Below are 22,404 nucleotides of genomic sequence, written 5' to 3'. Positions count from 1 at the left end.
AGCGTCTGGCGGATCTCAACGACAATCTCAACTTCCTTTCTCAAGCTCTCACTGCCAATACTGCAATTGGTTCTCCAGCTCCCCAAGCTCCCATCCCCACCTTCTGAGTACCCCTGCCCATACTGGAAAAATTCACCAGTGATGCATCGCGATGTAAGGGATTTCTTTTGTAGTGCTCCTTATATTTCACCTGTTACGGGGGTATGTCCGAATCTGAGAAGATTGCACATTTCATGAATTTGCTCTCTGAAAAAGCCTTAAAGTGGGCTACGGCCATGTGAGATTGGAGGCGAGTCAATGGCTTCTTATGAAGGGTTCACAGATGTGTTTTCGACCACTCCCCCAAGAGCAAGGAAGTGGGTGAACTCCTCCTCACACTCCGCCAAGGTCCAGGTAGAGTGTCTGAGTTCACCCTTGAATTTCACACTATTGTGGCCTGAAGTGGATGGAATGACATTGCTCTCCAAGCCGCATTTCGACAGGGTCTTAACCGCGAAGTGCTCACAGAAATTGCATGCCACAATGAACCTCTCATTCTTGATTCCCTGATCAAACTAGCCATTTGCCCACCTGCTTCACAGTTGTAGCCTCTACTGAGAGGCAGGGAGCCTTCCGCCCCTTCAGAACCTATGCAGCTTGGGCACACCAAGTTGAATGAGTGAGTGAGAGAGAGGAGACACTGCAAACACAGATGCTTCTACTGAGGCAGTGCTGACCATGTTATTGGACTCTGTCCTCTGCACTCCAAAACCACAGTTAAGCCCACGCCACCTTCGAGGAGGAGCCCCACACCCCGCTATGAAACTGTGAGTATAGACCAGTCTCACTCTCTCCAGTCTTTCACTCTGCCAATTACAGTGCAACTCTCAGGTGTGGTTTCTCTATTAACAGTGCTAATCGACCAAAGCCAATGGTTTACCCCTGAAACATCCCTATGATTGTGCTATTGAACTACTTCCAGGATGCATGCCTCTGCATAACAGGACATACCCCCTTTCCATCAACAAATAAAATGCTATGGAGGAATATATACAAGAAGCACTGTAACAGGGATACATTCGCCCTTCCATGCCTCCTGCTTCATCTGGGCTCTTTTGAGTGGAGAAAAAAGGGGAGAGAACTTCGACCATGTATAGATTATCGTGGACTTAATCAAATCATGGTGACATACCATTATCCACTACCCCTGGTTCCCGTGGCACTAGAACAACTTTGTTCAGCCCAAATTTTCACAAAACTTGACCTTCGGAGAGCATATAATCTAATACACATCCAGGAAGATGATGAGTGGAAATCAGCCTTTAGCACCACCTGTGTCCACTACGAGTACTGCGTCATACCATATGGGCTTTCTTTCTCTCCCTCAGTTTTGAGTCTGATCAATGACATTTTAAGACACATGCTGGGTAAATACATCATCACTTACATAGACGATATTATCATCTACTCCCCTTCACGTGAAACCCGTATACACCATGTTCGGCAAGTCCTCCAACATCTCTCCCAGAATCAGTTGTTCGTTAAAGGAGAGAAGTGTGCATTCTGCCAACACACCATCTCTTTCCTGGGCTACATCATTAGCCCAGATGGAGTTTCCATGGATCCAGCAAAAACCATCACTGAGTGGCCCACACCCAGAACTATCAAGGATTTGCAATGATTTCTGGGCTTCACCAACTTTTACTGGTGCTTCATATGGGGTTTTAGCTAAATGGCTCGCCTACTAACTGGCCTACTCAAGAAAGGGAGAAAACATCTTGCTTGGAACCTCAGCCAGCTTAAAACAGCTCTCACCACAGAACCCATTTTGAAACATCCTGATTCTAAGAAACCTTTTGTTGTAGAGGTGGATGCTTCCAAAACAGAAGTGGGGGCTATTTTGTCCTACTTTGGGAAAAAGCCCAAGCTCCATCCCATGGCCTACTACTAAAAGAAACTTACCCCTGCCAAACAAAATGATAACATCGGGAGCAGAGAATTACTGGAGGTTAAACTGGCTCACGAAGTGTGGTGCCACTAGCTGGAGCGAGCTATTCATCCATTTACTATTTTCACTGATCATAAGGACCTAGAGTACATCAAAACAGCTAAACATCTGAATCCTCATCAAGCCTGATAGTCCTTATTCTTTACAAGATTCAAGTTCACCCTCTCCTACAGACCCAGCTCCAAGAACAAAAAGGCTGACACTCTATCATGCATGCATGGCACCAGCCCAATAATGAACTCTGAAGAGCGCTTTCTTCCCCTGTCATGCTTCTTTGGGGTTATATCCTGGGAATTGGATCAAGCTATTGCTCACACTCCGGGAGGAGGATATTGTCAGTGAAAGAAGCACACAATTCACCTCTCATGTATGGGCAAGTTTTACGAAAAATTAGGGAAAAATAAATAAATAAATAAAAAACACTACCATCCACAGACCAGCGGGCAGGTGGAGATGGCCAATCAGTAGATTGGCTGTTTCCTAAGAACATTTTGCGCCAACAACCAGGAGGATTGGGCTCAGTTTCTGCTCTGGGCCGAGTACACACAAATCTCCCTAAGACATTCTGTCACTCAGCTCACCCCTTTTCAGGGTGCATGGAAGGAGCCTCCTCTTACAGCACATTAGAAGTATCCTTCGACCCTCGTCATCGTCGTCACAGCGCCTGGCGCACCCTGGGCAACGTTCAGTATCATATTGCTGAGCGGCCAATACTTCCACCACGACGGTTCCACCAGCAACATACAATACCAAACGGCACTTGTCAGAGCCAGCCATGACCATCATCTCTATTAACATAGAGGGCTTCTCAGAAGACAAAGCGCTACTCCTTTCGGAAATGTGCCGCGAGATGCAATGCAATATCCTATGCTCCCAAGAGACCCATCGTGACTCTGGCCAAACTAGGCCACAGATACCTGGACTGACACTAGTAGCGGAAAGTCCGCACTTAAAACATGGAAGTGCGATTTACACCAAACCGGACATTACAGTTAGCATTAAAGCATATTGTTAATGATTTCTCCAATCTACCTCACAGTCTCTTAATCCGAATAGTGTCTTGACATACAGGCCATTATTGACATTGATGCCATTACTGCTACCCTAAGGACCCACCTGAACTGAACTGATTTGAGCCCGAGACCAGAAAATTCCACCACCATTATTTGCACAACCACTTTGTTGTAAAATACCTTCAAATCTGTAACTGTTTCCTAGCCAGAATATTGTATTTTCACAGAGATGAAGAAATCAAAACTCCCTTAACTAGCCCACCGGGTAAGTAAAAGCTCCAGGATGCTTGCACAGTCTCATGTTTTGGTTGCTAAGAAACCTAAATGACTAGGCTAAAAAGTGGTAGATAATGTAATGTAATAAAATATGGCAAGTTCCTGACTAAGGAAAAAAGTGTATGATCATTATCCTCTTATTTTGCTCAGTTTTCACATACCTGTATCTTCCTGGTTCTGAAACAAACTGTCACAGTTCATTGTTAAATATTCAGAGGAATGAGGGCTGCCCACTGCATTAGTTAAATTGTAGGATAGAGATCTTTCCTGTGGCTCATCTGTATTATAGCCGATTCTGTAATACACAAACCACCTGTGATAATCTTATTAATAAGATAATAAGTGTTTCGGTGTGCAGCCCTGGGTTCTTTTCAACCAACACTTTAAAGCATGTCTTGCTTGTGTTGACTTGCAAACTGTTACACTTGATCAGACATGTCTGAGACAAATAGGAGAAAGCTGACCAGAGCTCAAAGCCAGAATACAGTTTTTAGTCCCAGATATAAACAGAGAAAGGGTTTCCTGGATACAGCTCTGTAAACAACCGTGTTCAGGGAGTTCATTTCAGTTGTTCCATGTTTACTGGGTATTAACGACAGGAATAATTACTTCACAATAAATGCAACTCAGCTTTGCCTTTCACATTTACCCCCTTCAGGGCTTCTTTTACAGTGATTTTGTATTTTAGAGAAAGTCTCACCTCCCAGACCTTTCCAGCGCATGTCACTGTTCTACATTAAGACATGTTAGGTGTGCTGCATTGAGCTTCAGTGGAACATTAGACGTGAAAATTTTAAACTTCACATATTAAAGGTGCCCTTTGCTACTTTGTTTTTTCTAAGCAGTGGCAGCATTTTGCAAAAATGTTGGTTAAGTCAAAATGAAGTCACATCTTATCTGTAGCATATGATCCCCCTTTAATAAGGCCATCATTACAGCACCATAAGGTTTCAAATGCCGACTGTAACTAAATAATCCAAGCATAGGAGTGCAATAACTGTACAGAAACACAGGCGAATTTAATTAAAAAAACAACAAAAAAAAACTGCATTTGGTTTTTTATTTTGTTCTGCCTTGAATAAGCTATTTCACATAACAGATTATTATTAACATTTTATTATTTTGTTTAATGATATGTTTTTCCATTTAGTACTGCCCTTCAGAAGCTACAAAAGATATTTACGTTTCCCAGAAGACAAAATAATAACAATTTACACTGATCACCCTGTAAAAAAGTGTTTTCACCTTATGTAATAGTTGTGTGTATGTATATACATACATTTTATATATATATATATATATATATATATATATATATATATATATAATAGATATATGCATACGTATGTATATGGTTTTTTTGGTTTTGAATTTTATTTTTTTTTATCTATCGCACCTTTAGAGCATATGCTGTGTGTCATGGTTATAAAAAAATTCGGCACTGAAATACATTACCCATCAGCCCCAGCACATCACATGACCATGTCACATGTTGCTGTATGTTTCATTGTCAAGCTTTTAAGTGTGTCCCAATTCGTGTACTTTTGCACTATTCTATGCAGTTCTGTAGTATAAATAGTGTAAGTATGTTGTAGTGTGTTCATACTGAAAATTCCAAATAGCAAAAGTACACTTTAAATACCTGGATGATGCACTTAATTAACCGAAAAAACGACATGTGGAATGCTGAACACTTCATGCACTCAACTGTTGTAGCTTTAATTACGTAGCAGAAGGGGAGGGGCTATCAGACTCCAGTGTTGAATGAAAAAATAACCTTATAAATTCATACACTACACGGTTGAGTATACAGTGCATAAGTACATAGTGTATAAGTGCATCATTTGGGACACAACTTTTGTTTTTGTCAAGTGTATATGTCATTGTGTGTTCCACAACCTTGCTCATAGTCTGCCTGTTTTTGCCTTATATCCATTGTCTACATTTATGGTTCTTATTTCACATTTGTGGCGGTCTGTTTTGCACTTTTGATAATAAAAGCTGCACTTGCTTCTGCTGCCTCTGCAAAATCCCAGACACTGCATATCTACAGGGCAGTAGTGGTTCAGTGGTTAAAGGCTCTGAGTTACTGATTAGAAGGTCTGGAGTTCAAGCCCAAGCACTGCCAAACTACCATTTCAGTTGTATAAATGAGATAAATGTAAGTCTCTCTGGATAAGCGTGTCTGCCAAATGCCATAAATGTAATCTACAAATCAAAAAGACCAAAGCATCACATAAAGCAAAGAGTGTGAAATGTTGAGCACAATATTATTTATAAAGTACATTGTAATTTCTTTGTGTCTATGATGAGTCTGGTATTGTAATTCCAGGACAACCCCAATTTGTGCTTCTATTTGGAACAGAATGACTGGAGCATGGAGCAGTTGAGAACATGGAAACTCCGTGTCCATGGTAATTCAAAACAAACGAGTCAGATGCTTTAGCACTTAGTGCACTCATGTCTGGTCATTCCACTGAAAATAAACTTGCTTACAGTGCATTTTGTATCAGGCTAATACAAACACTGACAAATAAAACATTCTTCTGACTTCATTCTTCTGGTTATCACTATTACTGGGAACATGGAAACAGGAGGTGCATGCATGTCTATCACTTGTTTTTGCAAAAGAAATGAACAGAAATATACTTTTTCATAGTCTGTCATAAGTCTGTCTGTCAAAATATGTCCAGATTCAAAGCACAATAGTTTATAGGCATGTTTTTTTTTTATTTATTTTTTTTATTAATATTATTATTTATATATAGTATTTGTGTGTGCTTTTTGGAGCTGAATGTCAGTAGGTGTAAGGGTGTGTCTCTAAGCGTGTGTGTGTGTGTGTGTGTGTGTGTGTGTGTGTGTGTGTGTGTGTGTGTGTGTGTTTGTGGTGGGGGGGACAGCAGAGCAGAAGTGGTTGTGTTGAGTGAATGGGTTAAAGAGTCTTGCTCTGGATCAAAGTCTCTCAAAAGAACTGCTACGTCATAGCAGCAATTCAGTGGTGAGTCTTTCTGTGTGTTTCACAAAGAATTGAATGAGAGAGTGTGAGTGGATGAGAGATTCTGTGGGCAGATTAATCAATAGTAGGCAGTAGCGTCCTTGGTAAAAGAATGGTCTTGTTCATAAAAAGCAGAGGATTTTGGATGCTTTCTTTTCATAGACAGCATTCATGTGTGCTACCTCTTTTCTTATATGCTCTTCAGTTCTGCAGTGCAGTGATAACATGGCCATATGGTAAGAGCAATTTATATACATCAGTCTGTTGTGGTTCTTTTGTTTGGGCTTTGCAGGTTAAATATTTCCACAGGAATTTATGTGGTATGTACTTGTGCATGTTCTTCAAGTGTTTCTTTCATAAACTATTAGTTTCTGCCTGATCTAGCTGTGTTTATGGATAAAAAAAACGAGTCCAGATCTCCATAGAAATGAGTATTAGTCACTGATCATTGCTTGATGATAAATATGCTTTGGAATATGTAGATGTATGTTGAGAATGGAAGGAAGAGTTGCAGTAGGATCCAAGGTCATGTTTCATGTTATGGTTCACAGCTGTTTAAATACTTTCTGCTCCAATGCATTGCTTCCCCAAATGAGAAAAGCAGAATTTGGATAGGTAAGCCAGGAAAGGATGGCTGTAACTGCTATTTGGGACTAAACTGAGGAAGCTGAAACTGTAATGTTCTATTTAGAGACATCTCTATCTGAAAATGGCATTAGATATATTTATATTTATTTAATTTAATTTATTTTTACCAGAAGAAGTTAAAAAGATTTTGGTCTTGGTAATTAATAGTATTAGTAATTATGTTTAATTATAATTACATTAAAATTCCAGTGAATAATGAGAGCTAAATTTATTGAGTAGCATTACATCTCACAGCTCCAGGGTCCCTAGTTTGATCATTTGATCATGAGCTTAGCTTAGGTTACTGTCTGTGTAGAGTTTCTCATGTTCTCCCTGCATTGGTGTAGGCTAAATTGGCCCTAAGCATGAATCTGTGTGAATGTGTGTGTGTGTGTGTGTGTGTGTGTGTGTGGGGTATCCCATTCAGGATGCATTCTCACCTCACGCCCATATCCCATGTTCCTGGAACAGACTCTGGATACACCATGACTCGCAATTACTAAAGATAATTAATGAATAAAATGAATTCAGTAGTTTTCTATGGGATGCCAAGCAACTTTAAATTCTACAGTTTTAGAATCATTATATGCTGTTCCTCTTAAGTGTATGCTCCAATAATGTTTACAGCAACACTCATGGCAGGTGAGTAATGATGACAGTAATTAGAGAGGAGGTCTACTGATCTGTCTCATTTCTATGCAGCAACACTGTAGCCAAGTTATACAGTATGTTGGAAAATCTTAGGCAACCTATTTCTTTTAGTACAAACTTTATTATGGATTTTTATTTTATGACTTCTACATTATCGAGTCAGTGCAAAAACATGTTAGATTTCCAAACATTAGTTTTCCAGCACAAAATTAAATGTTAAAGAAAAATGTTTGTATGTTAGTACGTGGGGCGGCTGAGGCTCAGGTGGTAGAGCGTGTTGTCCACTAATCATAGGGTTGGTGGTTCGATTCCCAGCCCACATGACTCCACATGCTGAAGTGTCCTTGGGCAAGACACTGAACCCCAAGTTGCTCCCGATGGCAAGTTAGCACCTTGCATTGCAGCTCTGCTACCATTGGTGTGTGTGTGTGTGTGTGTGTGTGACTGGGTGAATGAGACACAGTGTAAAGCACTTTGGATAAAAGTACTATATGAGTGTAGACCATTCATAGTAAAGAAAGCAGGACATTATGTAAGAGACGACTTTTTGAGACAAAAAATACAATGAAGGCTGCTGGGTTTTGCTGCAGAAATAAGAAGCAAGTGAGACAGTCAAATTCTCCAGAAGAACCGTGGCTGGTTCTGCCACATGCTCACTAAAACTTACAGCTCATTTCCTTATAAAACTGCACTAACTGTATCTGAGACTACTCTTTTTTTAAGCAAAGGGTCGTCACAACAAATATTGGCTTTATTTAATTTATTACCGTTTGCTGCTCTTTATAGAGGGATTTTTTTTATGTAGAAACATTTAATTTCATTATTTTTGAAGGCATTTTTGCTCTACTGTATTTCTTTGCTTGTGCAAGACATTTCTTTGCAAGACTTTTGCACAGTGCTGTACATGCTGTTATATCATTGTTTTTTCACATTGAGCTATGGATTTTACATAAGTGTTATTATATCCTGAATGTTTTGTGTTCAGGAATCTGAACATAATGAGCTTACTAAAAGTCTCAGTGTGTAAGAACATTTGGAATGTTTAAACAACAAACAATCATTATAGTCTTTCACTGCATCCCATTCATGGACTCTCATCCAGAGTGTATTCCCAATGACCCTGGAATAGGCTCCGGATCCTCGTGTCTCTGACCAGGATAAAGCGGTTACTGAAGATGAATGAATTAAATGAATGAATATAATCTAGAATATTCTCCCAGAGGAGGTCCTAATAGAATGTAGCAAATAAGTGATCCATCTCCAATAGGACTTGAGTGCTGACTCTCTTAGAAGACTCTCTGACTATCTGAGAAAAGGGATCTAAATGCATGGATATGGACAGATAGATTAATCCTAGGTAAATCCATATTTTAATTCCATGTGTAGTCTGGGACCTTCTAGAAGCTAAAAAAACACAAGCTAATAAAAATAAACTAGAAAGACATTAACAAGTATAGTGTCCATCACCAATATGAGTGGGTGGGCAATATGGGTTGCTCCAAGGACTGTGCAAATTCTTGCTCCTGCACAAATGCTGGTTCCAGGGGCCAGTTCAGTTTAACAGAATACATTTTATACCCACTATTTATTCCGTGTGTGCTTTTCAGTGTCCAGAGCCCAGGAGGATAAGTGTCCTGGCCCTCACTGGAACGCCATGTGTCGCTCCTGCTGTGAGTATGAGCTGATCCGCTGTACGTGTCCATCTCAGAGGACACGGGTGGGCTATGCTGTGCCCTGCTGCCGTAACGACATCCATCAGTGTGACCCCTGCATCATCCACCAGGGTATGACTAAGACTGTGCAGAGACTGTGGCTGGGTGGGAACTGATCCAATCAGATTTAATCAGACCAAACATTGTTAGAAAAAGCTGCTTTACAAGTACATTTTAGGTAGGTACTCAGACCAGTACACTTAAGTACAAATGAGTTCTCCTGTGAGAATCACCCTAGTGAACGTCCTAGTTAATTTGTTAGTCTATCTATCTATCTATCTGTCTATCTATCTATCTATCTATCTATCAAGCTACGGCTTATGCCTACAAATGGCCCCACTAGTTACAAATATTTGTACTTTTTTAAGTTTACAGCTGTGTGCCAAGGACAGAATACACTTTATTACTTCATCAAGGTTCATAAATGGTCAACGACATATGTCAGTAATTAACCAGTGAAAAAAATACAATGTGTGATGTGCGTCTAATAACTTTTGTCGTTCTAAATAATGGATTCTGAATGAACCTTTTACACCTCTATTAAAGCTCAGTGTTTTAGGTATAGTCATAACAAAAGGCATAAATCAGGAAATAAATAAATAAATAAATAAACAAACAAATAAATAAATAAATAAAATCCAGTAGTATCAGAAACCAAAAAAAAACCTGGCATATAAAGAACTGCAACTGAAAAGAAGGCAAGACTTCACAATGAGATATTGAGAAGCAGGCTTATATAAACAATAGCAATCTTTCCATCCAAGTTGCGAAATTAACTTGTGCAAAAATATTGCATAAAACATTTGAGAATGAAGCACAGTTTCCATCTCATGTGTCCAAGAGAACAAAATCATCACTTCAGAAGAAACTGGGCATCTTGCTCTCTGCCATTTTTACTTTTCTGAGTCAATTAGCCAATCACATGATTTGTTGAGGCAAAGTCATATGAATTTTTTGATGCACATCAAGGAATTTATTTGGTAAAAGTGTTTCCATCATAGTTTATGTGCATGTCTTCTTATCAAATGAAAAGAATTATCCGCCTCAATTGAGCACACAAGTGCACTTGGAGATTTCATTCACATCCAGTGTTTCCACCCAGTGTTGAAAACATACACAGCAAAATCACCAGTGTTGATTTAACACCCACAGTGTTGAATTCACACCCTACAGTGTTTATATGAGTCCTTTGGACTCATATAAACACTCTGGGTGTTAATTCAACACTAGGGATTTTACTGTGTAGCTAGTGAATCAATGAGGAAGTGAAGGTGGAAGTTCAGATGACCTGGAAGTGTCCTAATATTCTGGCAGTGGGTATCTCTGGTGGTTTGAGGTGGAACAGGTGAGACAGGTGACTGCTATTATTGTATTAACTTGACAGCTCACAGCAAACTTCTTGAGAGTGTAAACCTGTACAAACATTTCTTTCCTTGCAAAGACTTCACAGAGTAACCATGTGTTGAATATGCTATATCACTCAATACCTTAGTTTGGCACATTCCAGTAAATTAAGTAGATTGTCTCAATAAGGATACACACTTGTGAGCTTGCTATGTCAGCATATACAGTTGTGCCCAAAAATTTACATACCCCTTGTAGAATCTGCAAAATCTGAATAATTTTAACAAAATAACAGGGATCATAAAAAGCCCATGATATTTTTTATTTAGTATTGTCCTGAAGAAGCTATTTCATATAACAGATGTTTGCGTATAGTCCACAAGACAAGATAATAGCTGAATTTATATAAATTACCCTCTTCTAAAGTTTATCTACCCTTGATTCTTAATAATGTGTGTTGTTAATATGTTAATTAACTAATTAATTAGGTATTTACATGTCTCCCAGAAGAGAAAATAAGAGCAATTTACACCGATCATCCTGTTCAAAAGTTTACATCCCCCTGGCTCTTAATGTAGCGTGTTACCTTCCTGAGCATCAGTGAATGTTTGCACCTTATGTAAGTTGTGTACGAGTCCCTCAGTTGTCCTCAGTGTGAAAAGATGGATCTCAACATCATATAGTCACTGTTGGAAAGGGGTCAAATATGCAGAAGATGCTGGAAAAGCAAAGAATGTGCAGGACCCTCAGGATTTTTTTCAGCTATTATCTTGTCTTGTGGACTACAGTATTTATTTTGTAAACTGATTTTTAAGTATGCATATTTAAATTTTGGCATGCATACTTAAAATTCTAGTATGCACGCTTATTTTTTTAAGTATGCATACTTAAAATTCTAGTGCATATAATGCATATAAACTTTGTGTCTATACTTAATTTGTGTACAAATACATATTTTGCATACTTATTGTTAAGTATTTGTACATATTTTTACTGATTTGTACTTTCAGATTTCTTTGCTTAAAGACTTCTATGTATTAGTAAATTAGGTAAAAATGCATTTTACCCCCTGGATTGCCCAATTAAACAAATGGCATTCCTTTCTTTAAAAAGGTTTGAAAAAGTTAGTGGTACTTTCACTAACTTTAAAAAAAATTTCTTGGGCACAATTGTAACTGATGGGACAGTGTAATAGGTCAGTAAGAAATTATCAGTTGCTCAATAAGACACATGATAAAGTTGCAAACAGTATAGTACAAATTTTTCCCCTAGCATGAACAATATTCATTCAATGTTCTGAAGATGGAAAAAGTGGAAAATTAAATGGTAGTCTATAAAAATGCACCTATTTCTGGACAATGCTTGATCTAAATATTCTACATAACGAATAAAAATCACAAACATAACACTTGTGAATAAAACAATGTTATACATTAAATTCAAAATATAGTTTTTATAATCGTCTTGAATATCTCTGCAGCTCATCAAAAATATAAACGGGGCGTCCATCAACTGAAAGCACGCAGTAGGAGTTTAAATTTAAAGTATTATTTTTGTCTGTAGTTACTTCTGTTTCTGAATAAATAAGCATTGTCATCAAATCACAAGTCTATTTTGATTTGATGGTCAGAAGCTGTACTAAATGACGAATAACCTAAAAATCACAAACATGACACTTGTAAATAAAATAATTTAATATGTGCAATTTATTAGATCCTTAAAATAAAAAGACAGCAATATAGTAAAAAAACTTAATAATTGTTGGAATTATACGAATGAATGACAATAACTTGCTAAAAGTCCATCACCTGAATCTTTCTAATTGGCATAGGCCTCCAGTCAGTGTTGTTCACGTGGAATTCATTCAGTGTTACCTTGATGAACTTTCTATAGTAAAAAAATTAATAAAAATAAAACACTGCTAATTTAAAAAACAGTTAGTTGAGCTGAGGCTTGAACCCATTTTTATTGTACTGTGTTCAGCTACAGTATGTTGTTCCATGCGCCACCTGGTGGTTATTGTGTGAAGCCCAACAAATAAATTAAAATCCTTAGAGTCCTGCCTGCGTGATCACACGTGACGAATCGCGTGATACCGCGTGGAAAAACGCGCATACTTAATGGCCACATCTGTATATGTAAACATCTGTGAAAAAACTTATTCAGGACAGTGCTAAAAAAACAACAACATGGGATTTTTATGATGCCTCTTATTTTGTTAAAAGTATTAAAATTTTTCAGATTCTACAAGGGGTGTGTAAACTTTTGGGCACAACTGTAAAGGTAACCTCTGACTTAGATTAAGGAATATTGTTTATTTTTCACCCAGAAAGCAATGTGGATGCAAACGTTGGCAATCGGTCACATATTTTTTGCTGAGAGTGACTGTTATGTAAGTTAGTGATGTACAAATTACAAGTCCTTTGAAAAAATGTCCATAGTTCTTGTCACTTAACAGAAACATCTTGACACCCTGCCTCAAATGTCCTTTTTGACATGGAGCAGAAATGGATTTTTTTTGTCTCTTTTCCTACTCTCAGGCTGCAGTGTGTTTGATAATTGTAAGAGATGTAATAATGGCACGTGGCAGGCAAAGGATGATTTCTACATCAGTGGAATGTACTGCACGGAGTGTCGTCAGGGATGGTCTGGAGGGGACTGTCTCAGTGAGTGTCCTGTTGCAGCACAGATTTCAATGCTAGATTTCAAGGGCTTTGCTTACAATCAACAAGTTATGATTTTTTTTTTTTTTTTTAATAAGATTTTTCTTGTCTTTGCATATGTGTGTTCATGTTGCTGTTTTTCCTTCAGCTTGTGGAGAAGTAATACGGAGGCCTCAAGGTCATGTGACCTTGGAGAGTTATCCAATCAATGCCAAATGTGACTGGACGCTGCATGTCGGCAGAGGGTTGGCCATGGAATTCAGGCAATTCCCTTTTTCCTAGATTATAACCTAAAGCTCACTTATTACAGAACAAATTTGTTGCTGAATGTAATGTTTTTCATCTCTTGCAGGTTTACCCGGCTTAATCTGGAGTTTGATTACAGGTGTCGCTATGACTTTGTAGAGCTCAGAGATGGTGACAGCATTCACTCACCTCTGATTGGCCGATACTGTGGAGACAAAATCCCGCCACCAATCAGGAGCTCAGGAAACTCGCTACATATCCATTTTGTGTCAGATGGCTATAATAATTATGATGGTTTCTCAGCTACGTTTCAGGAACTCTCAGGTGCAGTTTACAAACACAGGTATCTATGTGTTAAAACCACAGAGTGTATTTTTATTACAGAACACACAGCATATGTCCTCACTAGCTTGGATTTTTGTGTTTGCAGTGTGCAGCCTCAATCCATGTATGAATGGTGGTATTTGTTCATTGGATACAGTTAAAACTTTCCGCTGTGCTTGCCAAGCAGGTTTCACAGGCCTACAGTGTGAGAACAGTGAGTGTTGCTGATTAGATGGAAAAAATGAAACTGTACATAGTAATCATGTGAATGAGGTAAAGCTGCAAAATGGTGCAACTTGAATTATCCTCTTTATATGTGTGTGTGTGTGTGTGTGTGTGTGTGTGTGTGTTTGTGTTTGTGTGTATCTGTGTGTATTATCCTATATGGCAGTGATTCTTAAACTTACAGTGTTATCATATTTATTGTTGAAGTTATTAGTTTTTGACTGTTTACCAGTCACTGTTTACCAGTTTACTGTTTAATAGGTTTAATCTAAACCCCATTAACTAAAAAAAAATTATTAGAAAAAAGGAATCTTCAATGGTTCTTTACGGGTTCATTAAATAATTAAGCGTTCTTACCTTCCTACAAAGAATCTACAAAATCTTTAAGGGACAACCCTTAAGGGTCCTATTTACAGTAAAGTGTTGGCCTATAAATAACGTTAACTTGAATCTTATAGGTAAAAGCTACAGTGGTGCTCAAAAGTTTGTGAACCCTTTAGAATGTTCTATATATTTGCATAAATACAACCTAAAACATCCTTAGATTTTCACAAAAGTCCTAAAAGATGATAAAACGAACCCAGTTAAACATGTGCAGGACTGATAACAGTTACTGGAAACATTTAATTGCAGTTATTGCTGCACAAGGGGGTCACACCAGATACTGAAAGCAAAGGTTCACATACTTTTGCCACTCACAGATATTTAATATTAGACTGTTTTCCTCAATAAATAAATGATCAAGTATAATATTTTGTCTCATTGTTTAATTGAGTTCTCTTCATCTACGTTTAGGACTTGTGTGGAAATCTGATGATGTTTCAGTTCATATTTATGCAGATATATAGAAAATTCTAAAAGGTTTACAAACTTTCAAACTGTTTATGATTGTCATTTGAATGATATAGGTTTAAATGAAACATAAGTATCTCCAGAAAAAGTGGCCTATAAATAATGTCAACTTGTAGAATAAGAATGTGATGTTGGTGGAAAGTTCAGGAATAAAAAGCTTTATACTTCCAATTTAATATGCAGAATATTATTCTACAGATTTGACTAATGAGGCAAATATTGCAATAGCTGGATTATGTTCAGAAAATTAATCTTTTTCTGAGGGGGTGTGGGTTATTTATTTTTCAGTTAAAGCTGTTCCTGACTGCACAAAGTTTGAGAAACCCTGTCATACAGCATGTCATTCTAATAAATCCACCTTGTTTTTGAACAAGCAGAATCTGGCTGTGTAACCCCTCAGAAGCCTGCTCATGGAGACCACTTCCTGCTGTATGAGAATGGAGCCATCGCCACTGGAGTTCAGTACCTGTGCTATAAACCTTACAAGCTCAGAGGAGTCCCACGGAGGACGTGCCTGTCCAACGGCACCTGGAGAGGGACTGCTCCCACATGCATCAAAGGTATGATAGACATAAGTCCAGTTTAACTTGTGGATGCTTGGTCGATGACAGTAACTGACATTTATTTCTCATTTTTCTTAAATTTGATGATTGAGTAAAATACTTTGCAGGTTTATTGTGAAAAAACATAAAAAAGGTTAAGTCTGTAATTTTGGTGCATGTTAACTGGATTGAAGCTCAAAATCTTTCGAGTTTTCACTAAGTGGCACGTTCGCCTCACACCTCCAGGGTCAGGGGTTCGATTCCCACCGATTCCCTATGTTTGCAGAGTTTGCATGTTCTCCCTGTGCTGCGGGGGTTTCCTCCCCCAGTCGGTAGGCTGATTGGCATGTCTAAAGTGTCCGTAGTGTATGAATGGGTGTGTGAATGTGATTGTGCCCTGCGATGGATTTGCACTCTGTCCAGGGTGTGCAAATGTCCCGCCTTGTGCCCGATGCTACCTGGGATAGGCTCTAGGTTCCCTGTGACCCTGAAAAGGATAAGCGGTATAGAAGGTGGATGGATGAAGTTAATTCATAAATAAAAAATGGTGCTGTGGTACAATTTAGGACATGGTGTTATTGTGAAATAATCAACTTTGATGTGTTAACTGTAACTTTGTTTCACAGAGCCCACCAACATCTCACCATTCTGTCACTGATTATTTCTTATAACAACACCCTGTTGTGTTTTATTCCACATGTACAGTAGTCTTACCAAAGCTCAGCATATCAGTGGGTGCTAACCCGTGTTTTGATTCTTTTCCACTGTTCTTTGGAAATACAGACAGAGATGCCATTAGGAAACAATGTCCCCTGTTATCACAATTACATCATGGATACTCCTTAAAAGTTATTGGCTCAGATGGTACAGTCAGGAGCATGGAATTTTTCTGCAATAATTCTTATGTTCTCAGTGGAAACTCCAAAAGAACATGCCAGCTCGATGGCACTTGGAGTGGCAGGCAGCCACAGTGTATTAAAGGTATCTGTCTTTTTGAAATATTACAATACTATGAGTCATTCAATATTACCAAACAAGAACAATCATTTTCCAATGGCTGTGTTGCAGCTTGTCGGGAACCAAAGATTTCAAAGCTAGTGCGTCAGAATGTCTCGAAACCCCAACTTTCTTCAAGGTACACACATATATGTTTTTTGTTGTTATTGTTGTTGTTGTTCTTTTGTTCAACAAGACAGTGAAAGTAACTGCTACTTCATTAGTCTAACTAAGTGGAAATGAATTACCACTTAATTAAAGATTAATCTTAATCTGAAAATGCACATTTTGTTTTTTTTTTTAGAAAGAGTCCAGTACACAGGCTGTACTCCTCTCTCCAGCCTCATGAAGGAGAAAGCAGCAGCAATATAGAGACAGCGCAGGGTGAATTACCCACTGGTTTCCACCACCTCTACACAAGCATTGAGTATGAGTGCATCTCTCCTCTGTACCAGTATTCTGGAAGTGCACGCCGTACATGTCTAAAAACTGGGAAGTGGAGTGGACGCCATGTTACCTGTTTACCAGGTGGGGGCAGCACACACATATTCAGCCACAGAGAACAAGGACTTTGGTTCGGCTTACCATAGGTATAAAGAAACAGCCATATATAAGCTGTTGCTTGGTGCTTTGATGTGTGGTACATTCGAAAAGGGACCATTATGCATTACTGTTACTAGCCATTTTAATCAATTTTTATAATCACCGAAATTGGTAGTTGGTAGTTGACTCAGACCTTTCACACTGTAATGGAAATTAAAAATGTCATTCTCATTTGCAGTCTGTGGTAAGCTCTCATCCAAACCCCAGAGCTTGGCACAAACCCACTGGCCGTGGCATGCAGCCATATACCACCATCTCCCTGACCACACCAGTCCCATTATAGAGAAGACCAACAGACGAGGGGACATGTTTTCTGAAGATGACTATGACTACTGGCAGGAGAAGAGCATAGAGGAGACATGGCATCTGGTGTGCAGTGGTGCTTTGGTGAGCCAGCATGCTGTCCTGGTGCCAGCACACTGTGTAACTGAGCCTGGAAAGTCACTCCCTTACAACATGGCTGATCTAAAAGTAGTGCTGGGAAAGAACAAGAGGCTTCAGCACGTGATGGTATGCAAGCTCACACACTAACACTTTGATCTAATCTCTTCCAGGAACATCAGGACTTCTTACAGTGAGGTCCAAAAGTCTGAGACCTCATGGAAAATCTGGGATTTTTTTTAAACTGAAAATAAACAGAAGGTTTTCAACTATTTTAAATGTTTAAAACAAATAAAGTAAATGTTCAATATCTTAAATATTTAATATTCAACAGTCTGCACTATTTCTAGGTCCCTATTTAAATGGAAGCAAATTTGTGATATTGATCATGTTAATCTGTCAGATTTTCCCCATGTCTAATCTCTTCTGTTGAAGCATGTGACATGCCAGTGGATTTGATCTAAAATGGATCATTAGGGTTTGGACAAACTTGTGGAGTCCATGCCAGCTTGAGTGCACACTGTCATTAAAGCAAAAAAAAAAAAAAAAAAAAGGAAATGTACCAAATACCAAATATTCTACTTTTCACTTAAGTTGTTGTGAATAATATAATTTGCAATGAAAATTGTTTTATTAGAAAAGAATGCAAAATAACTGCATTTTCACTAGTGATCTCAGATTTTTGGACCCCACTGTATACTGTAGGATCCAAAGATCTTAATGTATTACATTTCATATTTAGCAAAATCTAATACAAAGGTTTACTGAAGCAATATCTATTCAAAAACACAGCATAAGTTGAAAATGCAGATCCTTGAAACTGAAAACAGAATATTCGTAAAAATAAGACAAACAAAAATATTCATTTGCATTAATAATAGCACATTACTTTTCTTTTTTTTTGTTAGTATAGTAATATACTGTAGGCTTTTTTCTTCTTCATCCTTAAAATGCATTGTCAGGTGAGGAATCAAAAGAAAAACCTGAATAGATTAGTACAAAAACATTGCAGGTTACAAGGGCAGATACGTCTAGACAGGTGTACTGCATGATATAATTATGAAATTAACATGCTCTGTGGCATGATTAGAAGGCCTTCAATTTTGCATCAAGATGGCAAGAGGAAAAGATTTATGCCTTTGAAAGAGGGTTATTTATTGGGGCACAGATGGCAGGAGCTTCAACCAATTGCAACAGTGACTTAAGTGACATCTGCATTTGTAGTTCAGTAAATGGGGTTGGAAATTGTGGCTACACATATACATCAGTGATTGTATTAGAGTGTTATGTAAGAAAAAAAAACTATACATACATACATACATATATAAATATATATATATATACACACACACACATATACATTATATATATATATATATTTATATATATATATAATGTATATGTATGTGTATATATATATATATATATATATATGTATATGTACGTATGCGAGAGAAAGAGAGAGCGAGAGAGAGAGTTCAATAGTGCAAAAACCACACACACACACTGGTCTACAGAGATGTGGAAAAAGGTCATTTGATGAAGGTCATTTGAGTCAAGAGAATGCTGGAGAGGCACTCCATTTATGCTGGCTCTGTTATGCTGTACTGCAAATCGGTACAAAATGTTCACCTTTATCCTATGATTAAACATTAATATCCTTATGGGAGTGGTCTCTTTCAGGATGACAATACCCAATCTACAGGGCAAAAGGGCACACACTGAATGGTTTTGATGTGATGTGATATGATGTAATTAAACATTTTTGGGAGATTTTGGACCACCATGATAGACAGCGCTCTCCATCACCATCAACAAAACACCAATTGAGCGAATGAACCAGCCAAGCGCCATCTCCTTAAGTTTGTTTTTGTGATTGCTGCCATAGCAACAGCTAGCATTGCAACAGAGAGACGATTTGCATTGCCATCATAGATGCTATTAATGTGATGTCCACTGCTGTTGAAGTGTCTCGTCAATGGCAATGAGAAAGCCTTACAAAAAAGCTTGATGAAATGGTCAGCAAGTCGTTTCTTGGTAGCTGTTACAAGGAAGCTGTTGCTATGGCAGCAATGACACTCTTGACACATAAGAGACCCAATGAATAAATATTCTGCTTTAAACAATCAACTGGTTTCACCCCCTACAGCTTTAGTAGTATTTCCTTGTGATCCGAAACCTTGACATCTCCTGCCTTCTTCTGTACAGGTCTCAGAGATCCTGGTTCATCCCAGCTATGATTCTGCTGGATTTGACTCAGACCTAGCTATACTGAAGCTGGTGGAGAAGGCAAGGATCAGTGAGTTTGTTTCCCCTGTGTGCTTGCCACGTCTTCAGGGAGGGGAGCTAACTGTGAACCAGGCCTACATCACTGGCTGGTCTGTAGCAAGAAAGCATGAAACACATTCTCAAATGGCTCAGACTGGAATGATTGAACTAACCGATGTGTTGCAGTGTGAAAGACAGCATGCTAAACAAGGGCTTCCCAGTAGCATTACTGATAATATGTTGTGTGGGAGGCAACATCCTATCAGTTCCAGTACAGTCTGTCCTGCAAGATCAGGGGGAATCATACTTGTACCTACTGTGCCACAGGACAGGAGAGCAGAGGAAAGTGTCTCTGAGTCTATCTGGGAATTGCTGGGATTGGTGAGCTTTGGCTACAATCTTCAAAACTGTAATCCACGCTTGTACACTGTATACACACGAGTGGTCAACTTTAAGAACTGGATTGAGAATAACATAAAGTAATATTATTTGACAAATCAAGTTATGGACAACAGTGATGAAATTCACCGAGTATACATGGTATGATTTCACAAGTTATGAACTGCTGTTGTTAGCTGACATTGAGAGGTTTCCAGAAGGCGGTGGAAGCAGAGGAAAGACGGTGCTGTCCAGGCAAGTCTTTAAAGTCTTTATACAATATCATATTTTTGATAGATAGATAGATAGATAGATAGATAGACCTCGACTAATATTGCCACCATTGGTGAATATGAGCAAAGAAGGCTGTGAAAAAATTGTCCTTATTGTTTAACCTTTTGATCTTTTGTTAAAAAAAAATCACATAATACTCCGATCTCATGGATATCAAACAATTGCAAACACAACACTATTTTATCTAAAAAAGATCTTTGTTAAATATAGGTGTGCAACAATTACTGGCAATTACATAATTACTCAAATATAAATTCATAGTTCCCACTGATAATTATTTATTAGTACACCTGGGTGACTAGGAACAGGAAATTGTTCAACCATGACTTCCTATTTCACAGGGGTATAAATATGAGGTATGACATAGGCCAAATTCTCTTAGTCATTCATAACAATGGGTAAGACCAAGGAATATAGTTGTGATGTGCAGCAAAAGGTTGTTGAGCTTCACAAAATAAGTGATTATAAGAAAATAGCACAAGCATTGAAAATGCCCATTTCCACAATCAGGGCAATATTTAAGAAGTTCCAGCCAACTGGAAATGTTATGAATCAATCTGGAATTGGACGGGTGTCTATATTGTCTCAGTGAACTGTGAAAAGAATGGTCCGATTGGCCAAAAAATCTCCAAGGATCACAGCTGGAGAATTGCAGAAGTTAGTTGCGTCTTGGGGTCAGAAAGTCTCCAAAACTACAATCCGAAGTCACCTACATCACCACAAGTTGTTTGGAAGGGTTTCAAGAAAAAAAGCCTTCAGTTTGCCAGATACTACTGGAACTTCAGATCAGGTTCTATGGTCAGATGAAACCAAAATAGAGCTTTTTGGCAATAAACACCAGAGGTGGTTTTGATGCACACACAGAGAGGTAGTCATATGGGAAAGTATCTCATGCCCATGGTTAAATATGTTGGTGGCTCTTTAGTGTTTTGGGGCTGTTTTTCTGCCAGAGGACCTGGACATTTTGTGAGATACATAGCATCATGGACTCTATCAAATATCAACAGATATTAAATGAAAACCCGACTGCCTCTGCCAGAAAGCTTAAAATGGGCTGTGGTTGGATCTTCCAGCAGGACAATGATCCAAAACATACATCAAAATCAACACAAAAATGGTTTACTGACCACAAAATCAAGGTCCTGCTATGACCATCCCAGTCCCCTGATTTGAAACCCATAGGAAACCTGTGGGGTGAACTGAAGAGGAGAGTCCACCAGCATGGACCTCGAATTTTTGGATGGGCCTGGAGAGATTCTGTATGGAGGAATGGTCTCAGATCCTATGCCATGTATTATCCAACCTCATCAGCTATTATATCAGAGCTGTAGCACAAAGTATTGACTAAAAGGGGGGCAATAATTGTCACACACCTATGTTTAACAAAGATTTTTTTTTTGATAAACTTGTGTCTTTTTTGCAATTGTTTATCCATGAGATCAGAGCATTTCTGTGATTTTTTTTTTTAACAAAAGATCAAAAGGTTAAACAAGAAAGACAATTTTTCACAGCCTTCTTTGCTCATATTTACCAAGGGTGCCAATATTAGCGGAGGGCACTGTATATATATTTGTTTTACAGATTTCCATGTTGTCTTTAGGCAAAGTATGACACTCATAATACATTCCTTAGCACAATCATAAATCTTCAGGGTATCAGTGAAAGCCTGTTGTCAAGATATGATACTGTGTCTTGCAAAACTTGTTTGTACCTTTACATGCACAGACCAGATTTTTTTCTCTCTGATTGAGGCCATTTTTATATATAACACTCATATTTAACTGGTTTAAACCCCTATAGTTTCAGTAGCATTTCAGTAGTGTTACATTGTGATCCACTGCCCATTGGATCAGATCTCAGGTTCTTGATATATTTTAAAGGCATATGTGTTTGCCAGAGGTCTATAAGCTCATGCTTGGTCTCTGTGTATGATCGATACTGATGATACTTATATGTCTCAATAAACATCTTACGTTTATTTGACTGTTGCCTGGATCAGTAGTGTAATTACATGCAGACCACCTCAC

General features: G+C 38.3%; 1 protein-coding gene across 1 annotated transcript; it reads left to right on the top strand.

Annotated features, from left to right (window-relative positions):
• The first annotated feature begins 297 nt into the window (after window positions 1–297).
• Window positions 298–20,188, top strand: pamr1a (peptidase domain containing associated with muscle regeneration 1a). The gene is made up of 11 exons (XM_053616507.1): window positions 298–393; window positions 9,114–9,333; window positions 13,146–13,271; window positions 13,417–13,531; window positions 13,621–13,838; window positions 13,945–14,052; window positions 15,293–15,475; window positions 16,247–16,592; window positions 16,758–16,981; window positions 17,235–17,566; window positions 19,646–20,188. The coding sequence occupies exons 1-11, from the start codon at window positions 298–300 to the stop codon at window positions 20,186–20,188; spliced, it is 2,511 nt and encodes an 836-aa protein (XP_053472482.1).
• Window positions 20,189–22,404: the final 2,216 nt, after the last annotated feature.

This window comes from Ictalurus furcatus, chromosome 27 (genome assembly GCF_023375685.1).
Source record: "Ictalurus furcatus strain D&B chromosome 27, Billie_1.0, whole genome shotgun sequence".
NCBI lineage: Eukaryota > Metazoa > Chordata > Actinopteri > Siluriformes > Ictaluridae > Ictalurus > Ictalurus furcatus.
The sequence above is the reverse complement of the archived record's forward strand: the minus strand, read 5'-3'. Positions and strand labels throughout refer to the sequence as shown.